The sequence below is a fragment of the Pantherophis guttatus genome, chromosome 17 (genome assembly GCF_059756535.1).
Source record: "Pantherophis guttatus breed Tessera chromosome 17, ASM5975653v1, whole genome shotgun sequence".
Lineage (NCBI taxonomy): Eukaryota > Metazoa > Chordata > Lepidosauria > Squamata > Colubridae > Pantherophis > Pantherophis guttatus.
This window is the reverse complement of record NC_142079.1, coordinates 16,782,443-16,807,357: the sequence shown is the minus strand read 5'-3', so window position 1 is coordinate 16,807,357 and position 24,915 is coordinate 16,782,443. Positions and strand designations below refer to the sequence as shown.

Here is a 24,915-nt window from a genome sequence, read left to right as displayed (position 1 = left end):
TACTGTGTTTCCAGAAAGCCCAGTTTCTAGAAGACTGCCCATCCTGATGCTGAAGGAATGAATGCAGACTATGAGAAACCCTGTAATCAAAAGAAACTGATTATCCGTCTCCTGCACAGCTGCATAATTTCTGGTCTCTTTCAGGTAACTGAAGAAACTTCCCTTGTTTTATTGCCCCAACCAAATTCCATGGATTTGGATTATCTTCAGCAAGTTTTCCTCTAAAGAAAATCTCTGAATTAACCTCACCTCATTTTTAAGGAGGAGGAGGATAATTAAATTTGGGCTACATAATATGAAAAATAAATCATAGTGTCAACTCTGCCATCCTTAGTCAAAGAACCTATCACTTTCACCAAATGGGAGTCGAGAGTCTTCCTTTCCTAGGGACCTAGCTGGGACAAGACTGACACATAGTCTCATTGAAGTTTCCTCCTCACACTGAAGAGAGGCATTGTTAAGTGATAGGTCACATTTTCCAAACTGGACCTCCCAGTTTATCTGATTAATGGTGAAGCCATGGCAGGAAGTGTTATATGACACACAAAAACCCTTTGAAAGAAACAAAATTTAAAATTATACAGAGAAATAGATGAAATGCAACAGCCAGAAAGTCCCTTACTTAGAAAATGATCCATCAGATGCCCAGCATAGAATGGGGAAATACCTAGTTGGCCACAGACTTGCCAAAAACATGTTGAAGCTTGACTAGAATCTATACAAAAAGGACATGCAGTTTTAGGCTGAATGAATAAGTAGTTTTCTCAATGATGGGAAGTAATCATTTGGTTATATCTGGGGCATGAGACTTGAGAAAGGAATGAAAATATTAGAAATACCCTTGTTATATGTAGCTATTTTGAAGTAATTTTCTTTTTGACCCTGGCTCCAATTTGGTTGGCACTAACCCTTTGGCTTCTGCTGTGGGTGGGTGATGCCTGGCACTGGGAACAGCCTGGCCCTCTAGAGTGCAGCCCTCCCCTCTCTGGGAGCTGCCTTCCAGCCCACTCTGGCTTGAGGGAGGGTGGATCAGCCCCAACAGTAGCTGGGGCAGCCGAAGGGGGCATGGCTGGCAAAGGGGACAGAGAGGTCTGTCTCTCTCCCAAGACCCAAGTCTTCTCACATCCCTCCGTTTGTCTTCTGAACCAGGATCAGAAAGTGGCCCCGTTATCAGGTTTCCTTGCACCTGGACAAAACAGGTGTTTGCTGACAGCCCACGTGGAGAGCATCTGCTTCTCACCCCACCCAACAGTGACATTTGGAGGGAGGGGAATTCATTACTCCTCTTCTGCTGGGTGTAGAGCACCACCTGCTGGCCCATTTGGGAGGGGCCAGTGGAAGCAACCAGGATGCCTTTTCTGCTGCCAGAGACGCCAAGCTACAAAAGCCACTTTGGGTTGTCTGGCTTTCTCCAGGAAGCCTGGATAGCAATTCCTGCATTCAGCAGGTGATCTACCAAGGAAGCAATGAACTGTGGATCCTTAAGTAATGCCAAGGACAAGCTGATGCCAACAGCTGGATTCCCCTTCCCCCCATATCTCTACATCTATAGTGTTTGTCAATGAAGCAGTGTACAATGGTCCCATGGTCATCTCATTATCCAAGTTCATTATAAATCTACCACACACCCCACATTGGTGAGAGACAGAATCACTTGCTCCAGAGATCTGTAGAAAGTGGTGAGCCAGTCAAACGTGGACCTTCTGAATAATGTGTAGCTGGCCAGCTCAGTATCCTGCTGGAAAGCCCCCTTTCCGGGAATCGGAGGCTGCAGCCCAACCATTTTCAGTCCAGAGAATGGCCTGTACCACAGCACCTTCATTGGTCCTCTTGACTTCGTGTTTCCTTTTCACCAGGTCTTCTTCAATTTCCTAGACCCAGGAAGGAAAAACCAGGTTACACACCATTATCTTCAAGAGATCCAAGAACATTTTCTTACATCAGACTCTTTTGCCTTGGGGGGCAGAGATGATTGTGCTCAGTCAAGAGACAGCTGCTCCCAGGGATGTTCTGTCACCTGTCAGATGGATTGGACAACTCGGAAAGCATCTTGAGCTAAAGGGAGTCACTTCACCCAACCTGAGACTCTGCATGTCTTTCAGAATTGTAGCCCTCTGATTCCCCAGCTGCCCAACTGCACAACAATGTGGCAGAGGTGGGAAAGACACTCCTGAAAAAGAACCCTTCCGCTGTTGACCCCTTTGGGCTAAACCCCAACCCGGCTCCTTCCGTTATTAAAACAGACCTTTTCCACATCTTTCTCCAGAAGTGTAGCCGGGGGGAACAACTGGTTATGAACTCGCGGCTCCTCCACAGCAGCCTTAACATCATAGCCAAGCCACAGGGCATTGATGATGGTCTGCACAAAAGAAAAGGTATGGGATTAGGTCTCCAAGCATCTCTTGGCAGGACTGAAACTGATGTTCTTTCCAGGGATCCATGAATCCAGGATGAGCTGGGAGAGACCAGAGAGGAGCTTTAGCTGCTCAGTAAAATGTCTGTCTTGCCAAGGAGCTTTGAGATGTACTTGATCATTGCTTTAACCAACAACTGTTTCCCCCAAGAGGCTGAGTGCGAGATAGATAAGAATGGAAAGCTCAATGCCACCAAGAATTTCAACATGGGGTGAACTGAAACTTTTTTCAAGGTTTGTGATTCCAATTTTACGATTCAAACTTTCAATTTTGGGGGGCTTTCAAATCCAAACATAACTTTAGATGAGAGACACCTGTCAACCTTTTCTCTCCATCTTCCTTTCAACTTCCCCAATTCACAGGTGCAGCTAAACCCAAGCATAGATATTCATTCTATGTCAAAGAGCACAAAATTGATGTAACTATGGGGGTTAAATGTCCCTTTCCCCCCCCCCAGAAAGACAAAATTTAGCAGCGCTTCAAAGATGGTCTGTTCAAGAACCTGAGTGAAAACCTGGTGAGCATCTCCTTTGGAAGTCACTTCTCTTTCTTTCTCTCAAGCACTGCATAGATCTCCTTTACTGGATCTATTCAATCCCATTTGCAGACCTCAAGTAACCTCAGTTAACCTTCTCTCCTATTGCCAGGCCCTCCTTAGGGGTCCTCCACAGTTGATTTATGAAAATCTCTGGTCCTGGTAGGCACATTGCTATCCCCAGAGGAGAAAAGGAGTCATAGAGGGAGATGCCCACAAATTGCCCTGGTGCCCATGAGTACTGCCTGTCCCCGCTTGATAGAGAATCTACAGGGTCCAGGGTTTCTTGAAAGAGCAAGACGAGGTGGTCTCCAAAAACATCCCTCAGCCTACCCAGCATGACCCACCAGGGCTGTTGCTGTTGTGATTTTTGTCCCTCCAGAAGCACCGACCACCATCCTGACTTTGTTCTTCTCATCCACCAGGATAGTCGGACACATGGATGAGAAAGGTTGTTTACCTGTTGGGGATGGAGCCAGGTGAGATGCATTGCTGGACACGATCCTTGAACCTGCCACTTAAACCACTAGCCAGTATAATTGTAGTAGTAAATATCCTGTGAACTATGGGCTGGTTCCAATCAGCCCTTCCTTTGCTCCTGTACAGATGAGAGCACATGAGAGGGGTTGGCCAACCAGCATCTTACAAATGTAACTTCTCCTTGCAAGAACGGCTGGTTTCATCACCCTCGACAGAGTCCTTGCTATGTTTCTACAGATCTACAAGGCTCCCTTCTCTCAGGCCTGCGACAGAGCTCCCCTTGGGCAAGTCCACAAGCAGGGCTTCTTGGTGCTGGTCTGGATGGCAGGGACCATGGCTGAATTAAGCAGTTGGGGTTCACCCTTCTCTGCCTGCTGTCATCCCAGATTCTGATGCAGTGATTGGGTGATTGGGTAAGAGCTGATCATACAGGCTCAAGTGGAAAATATTCTGAGCACTAAATCCTAGAAGAAACAGGGAGGAGCCCTTCCCACAATCTTCCCCTTGGCAAGCTGCTTTCTAGGCCATTTCACAGCGCTGTTATCCCTCACAATGAGTCTCAGATACAAGCTGAATCCCCCTGTTTTTGTAAGCAACACAACTTAGAGGGAATCAGGGAACCCTCTAGAGGGCATTGCAATCAACATAAAGAAGCGGTTATTCTCCCTGAATCAGGGAAAATCTCCCCTGCCATAAAGGGAGAAATGTGATTCCCATGCTAGAGCAACAAAGGAACCATGGAAAGGGGTCAGTCTGTGTGTCCAGGGGTTCTGATGAAGGGGTTCTGGGAGAGAACCCCTGGATGGGTTCTCTCCCAGAAAACCCTTGGAGGGTCAGTTGGACTTGGGAGTCTGTGCTGTAAGTGGGGCTCAGACCAGCAGTGGGTTCCACTTAGTTTCGCTACTGGCTCAGAACTGTGAGCGCTTGTGGCACGTCTGCGCATGCACAGAACCTTCTGCACATGCGCAGAGCATCCATGATGATGTCCGGGCGGGTGGGTGGAACGTCCCGCCGCCGCCACTACCAGTTCACCTGAACCGGGGCGAACCGGTAGAAACCCACCCCTTGTTCAGACCTTCTGAAAGACCAAGCGAAGACAATAGCAAAGGCATTTGTATGGCCTGTGAAAAGTAACCATTGCCAGAATATTGGGAAGAGAAAAATATCTGGAAAGGAATTAATTGGGGGCGGGGGATAAGGACAAAAATAAAGCTCAGAATGCGGCTCACGTCGGCAGTGAGTGCCTGAAGGAAAATCTCCAGAGCTAACATAAGATAGGGCTAAGAACAATGTCTCCAAACATTTTTTTTCTACCAGTATTATTCTGATCTGTATAAAAGACCTGTTATCACCTGGAGAAAATAGATGAATATCCCAGAGAGCAAAAGGATTACAGGTGAACAAAGGGAATTTATGTAGGGACCTCTAACTATCAGAGAAATCTCAGAATCAATCTCAGAATCTCAAACAGCAAACCAGGAAAAGGGCTTGGAGCCTCCAGGCTGTATTATTATTGTCAGACTCCAGAAACCAATCTAAGCAGCTTCCTTTATGGTTTCTCATCTCTAGACAGGTAAGATGAGCAGCCTATAAATTCTATGAATAAATAAATAAATCTGGCCCAACTCCAGCAGCCTCCTTGTGCCATTCAAGAGATCCTCCGGGAACTCCCAAGGAGGAGCTGTTCCCTCTCTCTGACTCTTGTCTTCCCCCTCAACCTCTCTCCACTCTGCCTGGAATGTGGCCCCTCCCAGCTGGGAAGCTGGACTGCATTCCCAAGATGGCTGCCATCTTGACTCTTTTGACCACACACTGCAGACACCCATGACCCCTGGGAGAAGGGGAATGGCAGTCAGCTAAGTCTGGCTCACTCCCTGGAAGCAGCGGAGGCCTTTCCATGGATTGCCTCTCCTTCCATGGCTGCAGAGGCGCAGGGAGCTCAAGGGGGGAGGGGGGATGCAGAGGCTGCCTAGAGGAGACCCTCCCCAGAGAGGGGTCTGGAGTGGGCCGGATGCTTTGCTCAAGCAGCAGGCGGAGAAGTGCACAAGCAAAGCCTTACCTGGGGCGATGAAGTTGGCCACCGAAGGGGGGACCCCGAAGCCATTCACTATGTGGGGGGAGCTGAAGTCATCCATCTCGTTGTTGAAGATGATGCCATTCACAGGGGAACGGAGGTCGGAGCCAAAGCTGCGGAGGTGGGTGAGAGAAAGGGGGTCCATACAGCAGCTCCTCTTTGCACCCAGCTTTCCTGCCACCCGTTCCTGGAAATGTTGAAGCTCCGAGGCCACAGGGGTCCTACTGCCCCTGCACAGAGCCCAGGCATCACCAGCCCTCTTCCCAGAAGGAGCTGCCAGAGGCTTCTCCATCCAAACTTAGCAAAGCGAGGCTGGTGCAAAAACCGGATTGACTGGCATACAAAGGCCTGGGAGACGTAGGTGTTTCAAGGCTTGTCTAGAGGGGGAAGGAAGGTAGCAGAGGGGTGGGGCCGTGCCAGGACATATCTGGGGAAGGAGCATGTCATGCACCCCCAGCCATTTCAGGAAGAGGGGCAGGGGAAAGATTGTGGGGAGCAATGGCAGATGGCACAATGGAAGTGTGGCTGTGAGGAGGTGGGCAGGGAAAGCTGCCTTTACCTGGCTAATAAGGGTAATGGCAAGCAAATTATTGGCTAATAAGGGGATGGCAAGCAAAGATGGGCACCCTCCAGCTCCGGTTGGGGGCTCTTTGGAAAAAACAAACACAACTAGCTCTCGCCAACAAAACAATAGAACAACACTCCTGCTTGCACATGCATTCACACACACAGACCCCAATGCCATCCAGAAAGATGAACGCTCAGATCAAGATTTGGGTGGGCAATCGTCCAGGTGCTATGGGGCCAGTTCCCTTGGCTTCTCTCCAGCCTCCATGGGCCACTCCCCCTTCCCCGGCTTCGGGAGCCTGGAGCTTGTGGAGGAAAAGCCACGATTTGGAGAATGGTCCTCCCAGAGCCCCTCAGCCCTGACCCTGCTGGAAAAGGCAGCCTCTGAGCCTGACTGAGCCCATCTCCAGCAGCCATTCCATCCTGAAGTCTCACTAGTGGTTGATGGTGCTGGTGGCCGAGACCGCACTGCCATCCTCAGCTACGACCGAGACATGGGATGTCCCAGCAGGCTCCGGAGTGTAGTAATCTGGTTCATAATAGCTGATGTTATGGGTAGTGTTGGTGATTTTGACCCGCAGGCTGTTGGCAAAGGACTCTGATGTCATGTTTCTGATCACCTAGATGGAAGAATGGAAGAGAAACCCTACAGGGAAAGGCAAGTGATAATTCACAGGCTGATGGCCTTCCTTGGGTTTTTCCTGAGGAACTAATGTGATGGCCAGCTTGTCTCTCAGCTCAGGACCCCCAGCAAAATACAGCGGAGTCACTCAGCTCTGTTCAGCTGGGAGGAGGGTAGGAAAGGAGCAGAGCAGGGCACGGAGCTACCTCTGTGAGGTTGACAAACGCAGGGTCCCCAAGTAAACTCCTCTTGGCGTAGGCAAAGCGGAAAGCTTCCAAGATGCGATGGTACATCCAGCCTTTCTCTTCCGGAGTCTGGGTGCTGTTCTTAGAGAACCGGAAGCCTGCCGGGAGATCGAGAACAAACATCAGGCATGTCAGGGTCCATCGGCCACCAAAGCCAGAGGTTAGACCAGCCAAGTGCTGCCATTGGTAGCTCAAACTTGGATGAAGACAGTAAGTTGATGCAAGTTTTCCATGAGATGGTAGGAAATGATGGTTGTAACAAGGATTATCTGAAGCAAACCTGGCTGAGAAAGATGGGTGTGGGAGGGAGGTTGAAGAGGAGTGTCCATGGAGTCATTGGGGAAACCTGAGGAAATGCCAGAAAGAGTATGTTAGTGTCTTGGGGTTTTCCTGGACTCACAATTCCTGCTGGAACACCAAATTGGAGCCATAGCTGGGAGCTGTCTTCATTCAGCTCTGACCGGAAGTGAAAAGTAGCAGCAGTGAATGCAAAAGTGGATTTGTGAGGCTTCTGACCTGAAAAAGCACAGGTAGAAATGGACAACATTTGGGAAGTGCAGTGTGGCTGCTCCCCTACATTCGCTAAAGAAGACATGAATGTTTATTACACCTTCTTTGATTTAGAAAACTTACACAATAAATGTGAATTATGGAATATTTTAGGTGAATATGGAGGTTGGTTGCTGTAGGGGATAAGTGAAACGTGACAAGGGGGAAGCCTGTGAAATGAAAGGAAATGCCAGAGGTTCAGCACGGAACAGAAACGGAATGGCATATGGCTGATCTTGAGGTTTGGATAAAAGCACAAGAAACAGTAAGGGGGTGAACGAGCTTTGGGGTGGGGCTACAGGTGTGTGTGTGTGTGTGAAGGCAAATGGATGTGCCATAGAAAAGAAGGGATCAAAAGGTCAAACATCAGAGGGGCCTGAATGGAAGCAAGACCAGCAGGAGAGCACATGAGGAATCCCAGGCTCTGCTGTATATATAGTAATATACCATACCTTGCAAAAGATTTCTGAAGGAATCCACTGGAAGAGCCTGGGGAGTGTATAAGATTGATGGAATTGAGCAATATCCCCCCCTGGAATTGGAACATTTCTTAAATGGGGGTCCGGGAGGTTTGAAGAGGTTCATGGAGTAGAAACCTCTTGAAGCACCAATTTCATTTGGACCATTTCTCCCTGAGTGGAGTCATTTAAGCAGCCAAAATGATGCAATGCCTTCAGGTAAACCTCCCAAACAGAAGTGCAAAAAATGCAAAATAATTTGGTTCATGTGATTTGCTTCTTTTCTCCATTTCTGCCTTTGGGTGGGTGGGTGGGCAGTAGCTTTAAAAAACCATTGAGGCCATCTAAAGTTATAATAAAAATGCAATTAAAGCTAACACAAACCAAAGCTCCGTACAACCGAGAAATCAAGGTAAAACCAATAAAAGGAACAAGGAAAAGTGATGAGGCTGGCAGTGAAAATGCCCTCAAAAGGCCAGCAGATAAGGAAGGAAACCTTGCCTGGCAATACAGAAACATCAATGAAGAGGGATGTGAAGCTGCCAAATGCATCAATTGGCACACACAGTTCCCACCATGAGCTCTCCGGGTGGGATGGGACATTTCTGGTGGCAGCCAAAAAATGTTGTTGGGCTCAGCCCCCTACCTAACCCTCCTGTTGCATATTAAATAGGAGTGGTCTGCCGCCAAACTGGCACACTCCGGTCCGCCAAACTGGCATGAAAATATTCAAATCTGATTGGCCAAGCCATCTGACAGCTCCCAATAAAAGGGCAAGATGTCCGATGAGCTGGCTGCTGGGTTTCACTGTTATATTAATAAAGAGCTGTTGTTACTGAGAATTGTCCTGCCTCTTCCATCGACCTATCTAACACTGGCAACGAAGGTGGGATTGGAAGAAATGCAGAACAAAAAAAGCTGATCAGAGCCACCACTGTAGCCAGAGGAATAGAGAATCGTCTAGTGGTGCAACCGAGCACGTCCTGTTTTGGGCCAAAATGACCACCCTCGCTCCTCCCCCACTGTTCAACCCAGCCACAGACCAGTGGGACTCGTACATGCAGAGATTTGAGTGTTTCATGGAGGCCAATGATCTTCTCGGTCTCTCGGACAACAGGAAGAGGGCCCTCTTCCTCAATTATTGCAGATCTGAAGTCTTTGACACCACGAAGGCATTGATCACGCCCACAGTCATATAGGCAGGAGCCTCGGCAATGCTATAAAACATGCTTCAGGCACATTATGCACCAGTACAGTCAAAGTTTGTGAGAAGGCGCAAATTTCACCGGAGAATGCAAGAAGAGGGAGAAACAGTTAACCAATACATAGCGACATTAAGAAAAGCTGCAGCATACTATGAGTTCAGGGAGCTGGATAATATGCTGTTAGAGCAAATTATTACCGGAGTGAGGGACATAAGCTTGCAAAGGCAATTGTTAGCAAAGCCTAACCTCACTCTGCAGACTGCACTAGATGAAGCCAGAACTGCAGAGTCATCTAGCAAGTCAGCGGCAGCGCTTCAAAATAATAGTAGCTCGCCAACTTTGCGCCAAAAAACTTCTGTGCATTGAGAGAATGACGAACACAAGGACTCAACAGAGGAGGAAGATGACATATGTCGCCTCCGGGCAGAAAAGAAGAAAGTCAACCCTGAGTCTGAGGACAAGCAGCCTCCCTGTACAGGATGTGGGGGCAGATACCCTCGGGCAGCCTGTAGATACCGAAATGTGACATGCCAACGGTGTGACCATAAGGGACATTTGGCAAGGGTCTGCCATGACAGCCAGCCTGCGATTTTCTGGACAAGACAAACACCCACATCACAGGGAGCCAGAAAATCGCAGCCCTGGAAGCCCCGGCAAGGAGGGGAGAGACCTACGGAAGCCAAGGATGCTTACCAGACAAGCATTAGACAGGGCAATACAAATAAGACCAAGAAGCTACATGTCATGGTCCGGATGGAAATTGACACCGGGTTTTCCAGATCGAGTTCAAAGGATTGAGAATTATGGTTGTCGGCGGCCAGTTACCAAGCCTGCTTGGGTTGGAGTGGTTCAAGGCCCTAGGAATGGGAGTGACTGGAATAAACGCCATTGCCAATGACAGCGCAGACAACCTAACCTGAGAATTCGAGGACGTCTTCAGCAGCGGCTTGGGCAGCGCAGACAACCTAACCTGACAGCGCAGACAACCTAACCTGAGAATTCGAGGATGTCTTCAGCAGCGGCTTGGGAATGCCTATAACTTTCAATTTAGACCCAGGTATTGCACCAATCTGGTTGAAACCGTGAAGAGTCCCCCTTGCCCTTAAACCAAAAATTGATAAGGAATTAGATAAACTAATTGGTCAAGGGATCCTTGAACCGGTCGATCATGCCCGCTGGGAGACCCCTATAGTCACATCGATAAAGGCTGACGGTTCAGTCTGCATCTGCACAGACTATAAGTGTACACTCAGTAAGGCCTTATAGCAGAGCACCTATCCTGTTCCTATCGTTCAGCACTTGTTACATTCATTAGGAGCAGGAAATACGTTTGCTAAGCTCAACCTGGCTCAAGCATACCAACAATTGCCTGTAGATGATGCGACAGCTGAGGTGCAAAAAATAGTAACTCACAGAGGGGCATTTAAGTGCTGCCGTCTACAATTTGGTGTCAGCGTGGCACCAGATCTATTTCAGAGTTTAATGGAAGGATTATTACAGGGTAGTCCCGGGGTAGTATCCTATTTCGACGATGTCCTGGTGTCAGCTACAAATAAGACTGAACTCCCAACCGACTGAATCCTAACGCGATTCAGAGAAGCTGGATTAAAAGTCAAAAGAGAAAAATGCCAGATCACTGCGCCCAGAGTAGAGTTCCTAGGGTATCTGATCAACGGTTCGGGGATATACCCCACTGACAGTAAAATTAAAGCAGTTCGGAATGCCCCCACTCCTCAGAATAAAATGGAATTGCAGGCATTCCTGGGTTTGCTAAATTTCTATAGCGTTTTCCTACCACAGAAAGCAACAATAGCTGAACCGCTGCATAGACTCTTGGGGGGAAAGGTTGTTTGGACCTGGGGCCGGGCTGAATCTACCGCTTTTGCTGCTGTGAAAAAACTATTGTCCTCTGACAGCATGCTGGTTCAATACAGCAAAACTTTGCCCCTAGTCCTGTCCTATGACGCCTCTCATTTCGGGGTAGGGGCAGTCCTTAGCTATTGCATGCCCAATGTCACGGAGGCACCCATTGTGTTTTATTCATGGACCTTGTCCTCTGCAGAGCGTAACTACAGCCAGCTGGACATAGAAGCGCTGGCTGCGGTTGCTTGGGTCTGGAGATTCCATGACTATCTCTATGGGAGAAACTTTGACCTCATCATTGACCATAAGCCCTGCTGGGCTTATTGGCCGGTGACCGCCCCACACCATGGACATTGTCCCCTCATGTGACCAGGTGGACTATTTTCCTGGCTGCTTACAGTTACCAGTTGGTCTACCAACCGGGCAAGTCCCTGAGTCACGCGGACACACTCAGCCGTTGCCTGCTACCCGAACTATTGGAGGACCCTGCCCCTGCCGCCATGGTTCTCCTCATTAAGGACATTGCAGCAGGCCCTATTACAGCAGCCGAGATTGCGCGGCTCTCATATAGAGAGACTCACTTGAAACAAATTTTGAACTATGTGTTAAGGGGTTGGCTGACCACTCCCATGAAGGGAGAATTGCAACCGTATTATATGCGTCGAACCGAATTGTCTGTAATGAAGGGTTGTCTGTTATGGGGGGAAAGGGTGGTCATACCCCCCAAGTTACAATGGGGAGTGCTGGAGGTCTTACATGTAGGACATCCTGGAATAGTCAGGATGAAGGTGTTGGCTAGGAGGTATGTCTGGTGGCCTAATATGGACCGAGATATAACAGAATGGGTTGCCACCTGCACACCTTGCCAGGATTCCAGACCGGCACCTCCCTCTGCCCCTGCTAAAGAGTGTGGAAACACCCAAGAATTCGTGGTCCCGGGTGCATATAGATTTTGTGGGACCAGTAAAAGGGCAAACGTTTCTGATTGTGGTAGACGCTTACTCGAAATGGTTGGAGATATTTTTTATGCAATCCACCACAGCAGAAGCAGTAATACGAGTATTGAGGAGACTGTTTGCAATGCACAGCCTCCCTGATCTGTTGGTGTCAGATAACGGGCCACAATTTACAGCTAATCAATTTGAAATGGTCTTAGCCGAATGTTTCCACATGCCCTGGTTATCCCATTCCACCCGGCCAATAGTGGACAGGTTGAGCAGATGGTGAGATCGACTAAGGAAGCCCTTTCATGAATGGGCCCAGGCGTTTGGCAAGCCCGAATAGATTATTTATTTATTTGTTTGTTTGTTTATTTATTTATTTGTTTATTTATTTATTTTTGTCGCATTTCTATGCCGCCCAACTCCCAAGGGACTCTCAGATAAATTCCTGCTAGTCCAACACATCACCCTGAGTGCTACCAGAAACAGAAGCCCAGCTGAGTTACTCATGGGAAGAAGGATCTGATCTCAATTAGACCGTTTGCATCCCAATTATGTAGTCGAAACTCCTCCCGACTCAACTGGGAAAATCAGATCCTTTGAAGTGGGAACTAAAGTATATGCTCACAATTATGCCAGGGATGCCCTCTGAGTTTCTGCATGGGTGGTACAAATGACTGGCCTTCGCTCATATAAAGTGGAGCTGGAGGACGGCAGACTGTGATCATGGCACTTGGACCAAATCTGAGGCCGTCTTGAACACTCAGCACTGAGGCAATCAGAGATAGCCTAAGCAAATAAAGACCTAACTCCTAGAGACCCCAGCCAACAAAATAGGCAGTTTCCTAATTCTGACTCAAACACGATTGTACAGCGGGAGCACTCGCCTGAGGAACCAAGACTCCAGTGGAGACTCCCGGAGGGGATGGGCCTGGAAAACCCAACCACGCCTCACGACGCAATCCAGATTATTCCATTGGCGAATGCAGAGCCAGCAGCAGGGCCATCCATTCAGGCCACCACCCAGGAACCAACTGACCTGCACAGGTCAACTAGGACTAAACAACACCCCACCTATCTACGTGACTATGTTTTGTGTAACTGTTGATGATTGGTTATTGTGCTGTCTAAGAGGGGAGGGGTGTTACATATTAAATAGGAGTGGGCGTAGGTTACACTCCAGTCTGCCAAACCGGTGAAAAAATGCTCAAATCTGATTGGCCAAGCCGTCTGACAGCTCCCAATAAAAGGGCAAGATGTCCGATGAGCTGGCTGCTGGGTTTCACTGTTATATTAATAAAGAGCTGCTGTTACTGAGAATTGTCCTGCCTCTTCCATTGACCTATATAACACCTCCCCCCACCAACTGTTCTGCATTTCAAACCTTGGGGTCCTGTCCTTGTCCTTAGCCCCCCCCCCCACTCACCTGCCCCAGGAGGGATTGGGAAAGTCAAACCACCTTAGCAGAGCTTCGGAGAGACCGAAGGCCTGCTGCCCAGATGGAAAAGGAAACAGCACAAGCCGACCTAAGGGCATCCACAGGGAGAGAAAGTAGACAGAGAGGCAATTTTAAAATATCTGGCAGTCCATCCAATTGAGGGACACCCTAAAAACTGTGCAAAACAGCCAAAGAAAACTGCCTGTCTCCAGATCAGAAGACGGCCCCTTTAACCCATTGGGAGTGGTATGGAGGGACCTCTGGGCTGAAACCAACAGGGTGCCACTTCTTGGGGTAATCCTGTTGCAGCATTTTTCATAGTTCATAGTCCCATCGCGCCCCCCCCCACTTATACTGTTGAAGCTGAGTTGGCATTCCAGTTCTGGGGGCAATTTTGCAACCCTCCCAAAAAGGGAATGTCCCAATGAAACCGTATAAATATTAAAGAGGTGGAAGAATCCTGACCTTTCAGGATGTTGAGGATCAGGGCCAGCACAGGACCACTTAAAGGAGCACTGGGCACATACATGCTGAATTGGCCAAGTTGCAGTTTTAAAGGATTTTCTTCCAGGGTTGGTCGGTAATCCCTCAGGTCCTCCATGGTAAGGATCCCGCCTGCAACAGAAGGAAGGTAATCCTGACAACTGGGCCATTTAGAGATGATGCACAGATCCCCAGCTCTGGTGTGCCCACTGCCAGGAGCCCTGTCTTGCTCACGGGGGAACATTACCACATGGCACCCAGATAAAGGGAGAAGCGTTGGGCATCCTCTCCCAATATTTAACAATAAAAGCACATCTTCTAAGCTTTATCTGCTCTTAACTTTCATTAATTTTAATTCTGGTTTGATTTGTATTCTTGAACTTATATCGTGTATTTTTAATGCTCTATTTTGCAGATGAGTCTGAAAGTGGGGTGAAGCCCTTTCCAAGGGCTGCAGAGGGGCTCACGCCAGCCCTCACCTCCCACAGGGAGGGAAAGAGTTTGCAAAGTTGGTGCCCACCCTGGGAGACACATTTTCTAAAACTCTCTTGAATGCTTCTGACTCTCAGCCATTTGGTTCTAGTTACCAGGCTACTGAGACCAAATATTAGCTTTCTAAGTTACTAAGATGTGCTTTGAGGTTTGGAGGGCTCCACAAACCAGTCCGGCTTCTCCAAGGAGGATCGATTATCTGCGGTCTGAGCTAGAGAGGCAGCAAGCCCCTTCTTGCCCCATATCAGAAAGTTACTGCTACAGTTCAGATGTCCCATGGCACCTGACTTCTCAGCTGACCTGCTCTCTCCAAAGTGAGTTTATGCTCCAGGCCAGGAGCCTTCCTTTCAAATTTTCAGCCAGTTTCTGAACAGTATTTCTTAATTTCATCTATAGGTATTTGAAGTGGCTTTCTGAATGCCATCTCAAGATTCTCTTTCCACCACCAATTCTTGGAAGCTAAAGTACATAGAGCCCCACAAAGGGGCTTCCCAGAAGCATTGATGGCAGTACCAACAATTGGCACCAGAGATGTTGACAGTCTGCATTCATCACTGCAAAACAAATGTTTCCCTCTCTCAACTATGGCATTTAGGATGACTTCCAAAGGGAAATATAATCTTAAATGGTGTAAATGTGATCACTCCCGGATTCTTATATCTTCCACAGAATTCCCTCACCTACAATGCCTGGCCCTCTGTGGCTGCCTGCCATGTTCCCCACCTTTGGTTCACCCAAGAATTCTGCAACTCAGCGGCATCCTTTATTTATTTATTTATTTATTTATTTATTTATTTATTTATTTATTTATTTATTTATTTATTAGATTTTTATACCGCCCCCTCTCCCGAAGGAATCAGGGCGGTGAACAGCCAAAATTAAAAAACATACAATATAAACAATTAAAATACGTTTAAAACAGAATTAAATCTAAAATGGCTCCCCAATTTAAAACGCCTTACCCATACCCCTATAAATAAGACGAATTTAAAATTTAAAAATTTAAAATTTCCACATTTAAAAAGGGGGAAGATTTAGGCCAGGCCAGCTTGATAAAATAGAAAAGTCTTAAGCGCGCGGCGGAAGGTACGCAGATCCGGGATCCTACGTATCTCCGGGGGGAGCTCGTTCCAAATCGTAGGTGGCCCCACAGAGAAGGCTCTCCCCCTGGGGGCCGACAGCCAACATTGTTTGGCCAACAGCACCTGGAGGAGCCCCTCTCTATGGGAGCGTACTGGCCGGTGGGAGGCTATTGGTGGTAGCAGGCGGTCCCGTAAATAACCAGGTCCTAAGCCATGGAGCGCTTTAAAGGTGATAACCAGAACCTTGAAGCGCACTCGGAAGACCACCGGGAGCCAGTGCAGCTCGCGCAGGAGAGGTGTCACATGGGAACTCCATGTCGCTCCCATCACCACCCGCGCGGCCGCACTCTGCGCCAGTTGGAGCCTCCGAGTGCACCTCAAGGGGAGCCCCATGTAGAGAGCGTTGCAGTAGTCCAGACGAGAAGTAACGAGGGCATGAGTGACTGTGTGTAGGCCCCACAACGCTGGACTCTTGTCAACCCTCCTAGCCAGGGGTGGGTTCTACTTACCTTTACTACCATTTTGCATCGTGCCTGTGCATGAGTGTTTGCTTCGCTCACGTGCACGTGTGCTCTTCTGCGCATGTTCAGAATTTTCTGTGCATGTGCAGATCAACTTTGATGATATCCGGGTCAGTGGGCAGAGCCTCCCGCTGGTTTACTACCAGTTCTTGCGAACTGGTCCAAACCGGGGGCAACCCACCACGGCTCCTAGCTAAACCAGATAGGAAACCCAACCAGGTGAGCTAAAGCTCCCTTACTGTAAGACTGCATGAACAAAATCTTGCAAGTCGGAAGATACAAACTTCCCTCCGCCACAAAAGTATTTGATCCATTAATGCAGATCTATTTCTATGTTTCTTTTTCTGTTCATTTTACTTTAGCCCCTGGGGACTCCTCTCTCTTTTGTCTGGTTGCTTCCTAGGCAGCTTCTTTTCCCCTCATCCCCCAAGGACACCCACATGGTCCATTACAGTTCTGTGGCAAGGCCAATTTGCAGAGTGTCTCCCCCCATGCCCCCAAGACAGGCTACAGGGCAGTGTCCTCAGCGGGACACTTTTGGAGCAAATATCCCCATTTATTATAATTTGCCATGGAACAGGTTTTGCTAAGTGGGTAGCAGAACACCCCCCCCCAGAAGGAGGGACTTTGATATGCGTAAGCCTTCCAGTGGGATAGACCCAACACTGAGTGCAGGGCTGCAATCAGAACCAGCAGTCCCAGCACAGCAGGACAGGACCAGCTGTTTTGCTTAAGCAGAATAGGCAGATGGTGAAACCAGCCTCTATTGGCTGCCTGTATTGCTTGGGCTGTGGAAATGCTTCCAAAGGAGAAAATGACAACTGACCCCCTGCTTTGTAGACAGTTTGCTGCTCACCTGCATTTTGGATCTCAGCCACCATCTGCTGTGCCAGGTTGCCAGTGTAGAAGGCATCCGCGCCCTGGTTGGCGATGGTCTCGTAGGTGCTGGCCAGTTTGGGCAGGCGGAGGAGTTGCTTCTCCTGCAGCACCTTCCCGCTTTTGCAGAAGACCTCACTGAGGACAAAGGCGTTATTGGAGAGAGAGCCACGAGCTCTGCCAGAGTTTCTCAACTTCAGCAACTTTAAGAGGTGTCGACTTCATCTCCCAGAATTCCCCAGCCAGAACTGTGGAAACTGAAGTCCACACTTCTTAAAGGTTGAGAAACTTCCTGCACCAACTCAGAAAGCTCAGGCTGCTCAAAGATCTGCTGATTCAGTTCTACAGAGGAATTATTGAGTCTGTCATCTGCACCTCTATAACTGCCTGGTTTGGCTCTGCAACCAAGCAAGACAGACACAAACTTCAACAGATAATTAGAACCGCAGAAAAAACAGTTGCAACCAGCCTGCCTTCCATTGAGGACCTGTGTACTGCAGGAACCAGAAAGAGGGCCGTGAAAATATCTACAGAGCAGGGGTGAAATCCAGCAGGTTCTGACAGGTTCTGGAGAACCAGGAGTGGAAATTTTGAGCAGTTTGGAGAACTGGCAAATACCACCTCCGAGTGGGGTGAGAATGGAGATTTTGCAATATCCTTCCTCCAGGAATGAGGAGGGAATGGGGATTGTGCAGTATCCTTCCCCTGCCACGCCCACCAAGCCACTCCCACCAAGCCAATGTGCCCCATTGAGTTATGTTATCCCAGATAGAGAGATCGTTTAAAGCTTTTTTCTGTACAGAAAAAAGATGTGTGTGGGTAAGCCACAAGTGAGCGCAACCTCCCCCCCCTTTTAAAAGTGAGTTCACGTTATACTTTTTCCAAATCATGCCCCTTCTTAGGGTGGGTTTTTGTGTGGAAAGAAAATTAAAAGAAAACAAAGCCATAACTTAGATCATGTCAGGAGTCATGCGGCCCCTCGTTCTCACTGTAAAAGTTAGCAGGAACCTGCTTACGAAACACACACGATTGGCTTGATCTCAGCTTCTCCCTTTCCTGCACCTCTTGTCTGCTGGTTTCTAATTATCTTACTCCATAAGAGGCAGAATTAATCAGTGAACAAACATGGGTGTCTCTACGGCCTCAAATTCCAGCCACACATGGAACCGTGACAGCCTCTCACTGCCACGTATCCTATTCTCTGTCACCCGTGTTCCAAGGGCCTCTCGTTAGCCTCTCTCACCCCAATTAGCAGAGCTGAGATGCTGACTGGGAAACCTTTGTGGCTGCAGTAGAGATAAGGAGGCCACCTCACCCTTCTGCTGTTCAAGGAATCTTACAAAAAGGAGGTTGTTGGGGAGACCCCGAACATGGCCCCATTCAGGAACCTGAAACGCCCAATGCATTGCAGCACTTTTTCATGCTGCTTCCATATTTAGACACCAAATCCTAAAATGCCACCAGGAAGCAGCAGAAGCAGCCAGATGTACTGGAAGGGAGTGGTCACCTTAACTGGCCCTAGACAAAGAGGAAGGTTTGACCTGCTGATAAAAGGCTTGTGGGGCCAACACTGGGGATGGTTCTATGGGGAATGCTGCAGGAGATCTTCCCCAAATTGCACAATGGTCTTGAAAGGGCCTTCCCTTCAGATTTTGGGCTCCAGCCTAAAAAGAGGTATTCGTTTTACAAGATCTTGACCATCACTGGCCATGACTGAGAAGCCCACCTTCCTTCCTTCCTTCCTTCCTTCCTTCCTTCCTTCCTTCCTTCCTTCCTTCCTTCCTTCCTTCCTTCCTTCCTTCCTTCTCATTCCCATCTCCCTCCCTCCCTTCCTTTCCAGCTGGTCCCTGAGTTGACCTAGGTAGCCCTCCCCCCTGCAACCTCCCTCGGGAACTTCATCTTGAGAAGAGTCACGTCTTCCACCCACCCACCCACCCAGCAGGACATGCACTGCCTTGAGCTGAGGTGCTCCCTGCTCCTACCACAAGGACGGGATGCTTTCAATTTCACTGCTCCTGGACTCCAGGGCTTTGGCCAGGCCTTTACCAACAGGGAAGCCTTCTCTGGCTAACTGGATGCTGGGCTGAAACAGCTCCTTCCAAAGCAGTTTGCCATGTCGTCGGTGGGCCATTTCATAGCCACGGATTTCTCCCGGAACTGCAATGGACAATCCACCTGGAGCAAGCAGAGGACAAAGAGATCAAGACTCCAGCCAATCCACTCCCCTATCATCCAGGACCATCAACATAATTTTGTTTTCCACCCATAATCTATTTCCTCCTTCGCTATAAACTGAGTGCCCAGAGCTAGATTGCAAGAGTTATTGACTTAGGCAATGCCTTCTTCCTGTTGACCCCTGTTCTCCACTGAGTTTTGTGAATGTCCAAGAAAGAAACACTCATTTTGAGTAGAGTTTGTAGGTGGTCATGTAGTTTGTGGGTAGACATCTTTACAACTTGTACAATCAATAATTATGCCAAGTCTATGGTTTTAGTTCTTAGTTTGAATTTTCAAGGCCAAGAATCATAGGGCTAGAAGGGACCTCCTGCTTAGTGCAGGGTCCCCTAGAGCAGTGGTCCCCAACCTTTTTATCGCCGCGGCCCGCTGAGCGCACGCAGGGGTGGGGGCACGGCCCAGGAGCTTTTGTGCACGGCCCATTGCGCACGGCCCAGGAGCTTTTGCGCACGGCCCAGGAGCCTTTGCGCTGCAGCGTTCATGTCCCCCGGCCGCTGCGCGGCCCGGTGCCAGGTACTCCACGGCCCGGCACCGGTCCGCGGACCGGGGGTTGGGGACCACTGCCCTAGAGACTCTCTGATGACCACCCAGCTTAGATAACAGGCAAGAAGCTAAAGTGAGTAGATGCACAAGACCACAGAAGACCTGAGATCCTTAGGGACCTTCTTGCACACAGTGTGTGGTCCTTGCCAGCCAAGCCATTCCACACATTTCTGAGCCTGGTCACCTTCAGACTCTCTTGAGGTTTATGGACCCTTGATCCCAAGCTCATGAGGAAATCGCTCATCTGTGCAGCCAGCCACTACTGGTGGTGTGTGCCTCTTGCTTTACCTTTCTGGGACACAGCAGTGTTGTTGCCAAACATGTCTCGGGATGCATTCTTGGGTGCCACTTCCCTGGCATTAATGATTTCCACTTTCCCTTGGAAGGTAAGGAACAAGATAAGGTTCTGCTGCCTCCCTGTTGGCAAGTCAATGCATAAACCTATCCAGGCTTTCTGAGTGATATCTTCAAGGCATAATTCAAAGAAAGGTTAACTTTTCAAGAACAAAAGTTATTATGGATGCCCCACCTCTATGCCGGTTCAGCAGTCAGTCATCACCTATTTCTCTGTACATCCTTTGACATTGACCTCACTCCTATTTTTTGAAATAGAAGCATTACCAGTAGTTTTCGATAGCTAAGTAGTCATTTGGCCCAGCAGACATATCTGAAATATGACAGCATTTTATGGGCAATGTCGCCAAACAGGAGTAGGAGAGGTCTGTCACCAAAATCTTATTTATTAGAAAAGAAGAAGGCCAGATGGCTCTACTCCTCCTGACCCCAGGCCCACCCCTACCCCCAACCTTGTTCCCAGAAGGAATTATTTCATGTTCCAGATAATCTTTTGTGTGAGTGTGTCTCTGTGAAAAGTCAGACAACCTTCTAAGCTGAGTAGGGGTTGAAGCACCCAAGTTTTCTCCCCATACCTATGGAAGCAATTTATATTCCTGGAGCATCCTTGAAAATAGTTAAACATATGTAGACTCTGGCACTTTGCTGGCAGCATGCCAACTTTCCCTTATCTTGGTGAACATTAACCCAAATGAAGAAAAGTCATCAAGTATCTGAGGTTACTTCTGTGAACTCATATGCTGTACTATAAACTCACAAATCCTTTCTATTTCTAATTATTACGGTGCTGTGCACAACCTATTTTAACATGCTGAATAAGGCAACCATTCAGGAGATCTCATACAAGATCCTAGCATGGCTGCCTCTGTGTGTGTATTTTTTTTTTTTAATTTGATTTATATGCCGCCCTTCTCCGGAGACTCAGGGTGGCTTACAATGTGCTCAGCAATAGCCTTCATCCTTTTGTATATTTATACAAAGTCAGCTTATTGCCCCCACGACTGGGTCCTCAATTTACCTACCTTAGAAAGGATGGAAGGCTGAGTCAACCTTGAGCCTTGGCGAGATTCGAACTCTGCAGTAATTGCAGGCAGCTGGTCTTAACAACCAGCTTAATAACAGGGTGCCTTAAACCACTGTACTACCAAGGCTCTTGTATTGTCTTATCACTCCCACTTGTTTTCAGAACATGGTGATTTTACTCTCCATGCCAAAAGCAGGCAAAGGCCACCAATCAGCAGAGCTGGAAAGTCCAGTCATGTCTTCCATGACATCTTCTGGAATCCCCACACAAGGCTACCACAGCTCCTGCCCTCCTTACCCTCTGTTGAGAGGATGGTGAAAAAAAGGCCTCCTCCAATGCCCATGCTGTGGGGGTTCATCAGGCCCATACACAGGAGACTGGCAATGGCAGCATCCACAGCGGATCCCCCTTTCTGAAGGATGTCCCTGCATGGTGAAAGATAAACATCGAGTGAACCTTCCCAGGACAGAGCTCAAGGCCTGGGCAGCAAGGAGACAGAAGGAGATCACAGCTGGCCAAAGGAGTTCCCCAAAACTAGAAGATTCTCCCAATGGTCTCATGAAATCCAAGACTAGCAACCATGCAGAAGTTTGGAGATGCTTGGAGCCATAGTGGACAATCACTTATACATGAGCCAGCCGTGTGCTGCAACTGCCCAAAAAACTAATGCAATCCTTGGTTGCCTAAACAGAGGGACAGAGTCAAGATCACATGAAGTATTTGTACCGCTTTATAAATCCTTAGTATGACCACACCTGGAATAGTGTATCCAGTTTTGGTCACTACATTACAAATAAGATGTTGAGACTTTGGAAAAGGTGCAGCAACAAAGATGATTAGGGGTCTGAAGGCTAAAACATATGAAGAACGGTTGCAGGAACTGTATGTCTAGTTAAATGAAAAGAAGGACTGTGGGGGGACATGACAGTGTTTCAATATCTAAGGGGCTGCCACAAAAAAGGGGGTAAATCTATTTTTCAAAGCACCAGAAGGCCAGACAAGAAATCATGGATGGAAACTAAGGAGAGAAGCAACCTAGAACTAAGGAGAAATTTTCTGACAGAGCAATCAACCAATGGAATAGCTTGTATCCATAAATTGTGGTTGCTCCATCACTTGAGATTTTTAAGAAGAGATTGGACAGCCATTTATCCAGAATGGTATAGGGTCTCCTGCTTGAGCAGGGGGTTGGACTAGAAGACCTCCAAGGTCCCTTCCAACTCTGTTATTCTGTTCTGTTCTGCTGCTCAAGAACTTCTGAGGCTGCATCTAGCCAGTTGCTGGTGCTAAAGCAAGCCAGACATTTTTTAGTTTTGTTCAGGCTGCAGGTCTCAGATCCAGCAGTGACTGGTGGAAGAAGCCAACATCATTTTAGAATTAGAATTTAAGGTTAGAATTAGAATTAAAATTAGGGTTAGAATTAGATGGGCAGGGGAGAGTGGTGGGGGGGCAGGAGAAGAGGCAGCCGGCTAGCCAGTTGGTACCTGCTGATAGATATGTAATAGATCAGAAATGACATTTTACACCCAATAATTTATTGAAGGACACAGATGCAAAAACATCTTCATACCTCTAAATTATACTCCTGAAACAAAAGGGTAACAGTGAGGAGCAGCAAGGACTGTTCTGTTTCAGGGTTTTTATTGGCTTGTTTGTTGTGCCTCCAAGTCAGTTGAGCCCTGGAAATGCAGTTTTCTTGGCAAGGTTTACCACCTTTAAAAGTTTACCACCTTTAAAGCGCTCCATGGCATAGGACCTAGTTATCTTCGAGACCGCCTGCTGCTACCGATGACCTCCCACTGACCTATGCGCTCCCACAGAGAGGGCCTCCTCGGGGTGCCATCAGCCAAACAATGTAGGCTGGTGACTCCCAGGGGGAGGGCCTTCTCTGTGGGGGCACCTACCCTCTGGAATCAGCTGCCCCCTGAGATAAGGAGAATCCAAGACCTCGGTGCCTTCCGCCATGCCCTTAAAACTTTCTTTTTCCAGCAAGCCGGGCTGGCTTAACATATTTTTTAACATATTTTTTAACATATTTTTAATTGGTTTGTTATCTTAAATTGGGGCCAAATTAATATATATCCTTTTAATTGTTTTTAATGTTTGTATTGTATGTTTTTATCTGGCTGTACACCGCCCTGAGTCCCTCGGGAGAAGGTGCGGTATATAAATTCGAAATAAAATAAAATAAATAAATAAAAAAGTTTTTCCAGAGGTGGTTTGCCCTTCCTTCCTTCCTCGGGCTTAGGGAGAGTGACTGGCCCAAGGTGTCTCAATGGGCCATGTGCCCAAGGTGGGGCTGGACTCACAGCTTCCCAGTTTCTAGCCTGTGGTCTTAACCATGCCACCACACTGGCTCTTTTATTTGGCTGTAGCAGCAAATTCCTGTGGTGGAGCTTCAGACGTCATTTGGAGGCGGTCTGGATTGTGGCTTTTGAAAAAATGAAGGCTTGCAGCCTTTTCCTGCCCAGACCAGATTAGGGGCTTCTGGGAATATGCAGCTGTTGTCCAGCAACACCTACCTCCCAATGACTGAACAGGGGCCTGCATCGGTAGCCACTGCTGCCTTTGCGTAGATGTGTTCTTGTGGCTGTGAGCGCAGGCCAAAGAACAGCCCAACACCAATTGCAACAGCCGAGAGCAGCGCCATCAGGATCCCGATCTTCAAGAGCTTCGTGTTCATGTTTCTTGAGAAAGAAAAGGAGAGGCGGATTAGCAGAAGCCCCAGAAAGCAGCCTAGGCAGAAACGAGGACAGTTCACCCCACAGAGGGACATGCAACCCTCCCCGGACAGCCAAGCATTGGGAGAGAGGTCTGGTTGAGGGGTGGGTGAAGCTTCTCGGGATCAATGGCTTCAGTTGCTGCTTTGGTCTCAAATGTCTTGAGGTTTCCTATGTTTTTATTGGATTTCTAGAAATGTGACATTGCTCGGGAGCCCCAGAAGACAGAAACATAACCGGTTATTTCAAATACATAAGCAGATAATGGCTTCATGTTCATTGTTGTCATGAAGGCTGTCTACAAGGTAACAAAGATGGGCCCTGTGAACAAATAGGAATGTTGACCCTATTTCAAATCATGCTCCCCCCCGATCAAATCAGCAATGGATCCCCCTCCTGTAGCCCTCCTGCTCCCCACAGCCCTCCCTCTTCTGTGTCTCACCAGAAAGGAAGACCTCCCAAAGAACCAGGGTAGCCTCAAGTCATGACAAGAACAGATTGTGCCGTCCATTGTGTGGTGCCTCCCGAATGAGGTGCAAGCAGCATGACCCGATGTCAGTACAGACCCCCACCTGCAACCTGAAGTCCAGAGCCTCAGTGCTCTCTTCCCATATGTGCTGAAGGTGGGGTGAGATGAGCGACAGGAGGTGTGTTCTTGCCAACTTTACCTGCTGTTGTGTGGAGCAACGTCCGGAAGCAAGGCTCCTTCTGATCCCAAAGCAATCTATGGGGATTCCTTCCTTTCCTCCCTTGTGGGATCTCTCTGGAAAGACAAACGCTGAAAGAGCTGGTGAAGATCAAAGGCTCTCAGATGTTGGACGATCTTTCTGCAGAAGGGAGGACAGCTCTTGTGGCAACAGGACAAGCTCAGGGGGGCAGCAGCCCCAGGCCTGGAGAAGCTCCCTGGCAAAAATTCCCTTCCATTGGCTCCTGAAGCCCGAGCCTTCCCACCACCACACAACTGCCCTGGTTGCAGCTCTTCATGGATAAAGCCCTCGCATTCCAACTTGGGGGTCACCAGGTGGGGTCTCCAGCAGCCATGAGGAAGAGTCCATCTTGGACCACCAGGACTCTGAAGTCCACATTTCCTGCTCCCAGCTGCTGCTGCTGCTGCTGTTGCTGCTATTCAAGGCGAGAGCAGCAGGTCCCCACCAGCCCCATCGTTCCCTGATGTGTGTGCCTATAGGGCTTGGC

The 24,915-nt window shown here is 48.4% G+C and overlaps 1 protein-coding gene and 1 long non-coding RNA gene across 4 annotated transcripts; one reads left to right on the top strand and one right to left on the bottom strand.

Annotated features, from left to right (window-relative positions):
• Positions 1-8: 8 nt before the first annotated feature.
• On the top strand, positions 9-2,513 carry LOC148111687 (uncharacterized). Its single transcript, XR_015730311.1, has 2 exons — positions 9-144; positions 1,150-2,513. It is a non-coding gene; the product is annotated as an uncharacterized LOC148111687 (long non-coding RNA).
• GGT1 (gamma-glutamyltransferase 1) lies at positions 423-24,551 on the bottom strand. Of its 3 annotated transcripts, none has more exons than XM_034438560.3 (13): positions 24,390-24,548; positions 23,524-23,688; positions 21,299-21,426; positions 19,912-20,001; positions 18,828-19,020; positions 16,826-16,983; positions 13,857-14,006; positions 6,899-7,035; positions 6,506-6,690; positions 5,489-5,616; positions 3,297-3,409; positions 2,246-2,359; positions 423-1,871 (listed from the first exon to the last, which is right to left on the bottom strand). In XM_034438560.3, exons 2-13 carry the CDS (start codon positions 23,682-23,684, stop codon positions 1,728-1,730), a joined length of 1,701 nt encoding a protein of 566 aa, XP_034294451.1. In that variant the 5' UTR covers positions 23,685-23,688; positions 24,390-24,548; the 3' UTR covers positions 423-1,727. The 3 variants fall into 3 exon arrangements, 2 of the variants coding, with proteins under 2 accessions (XP_034294451.1, XP_034294456.1); XM_034438565.3 differs by having other exon boundaries at positions 1,735-1,871; positions 3,283-3,409; positions 24,390-24,530; XR_015730310.1 differs by lacking the exon at positions 3,297-3,409 and having other exon boundaries at positions 24,390-24,551.
• Between the last annotated feature and the right edge of the window lie 364 nt (positions 24,552-24,915).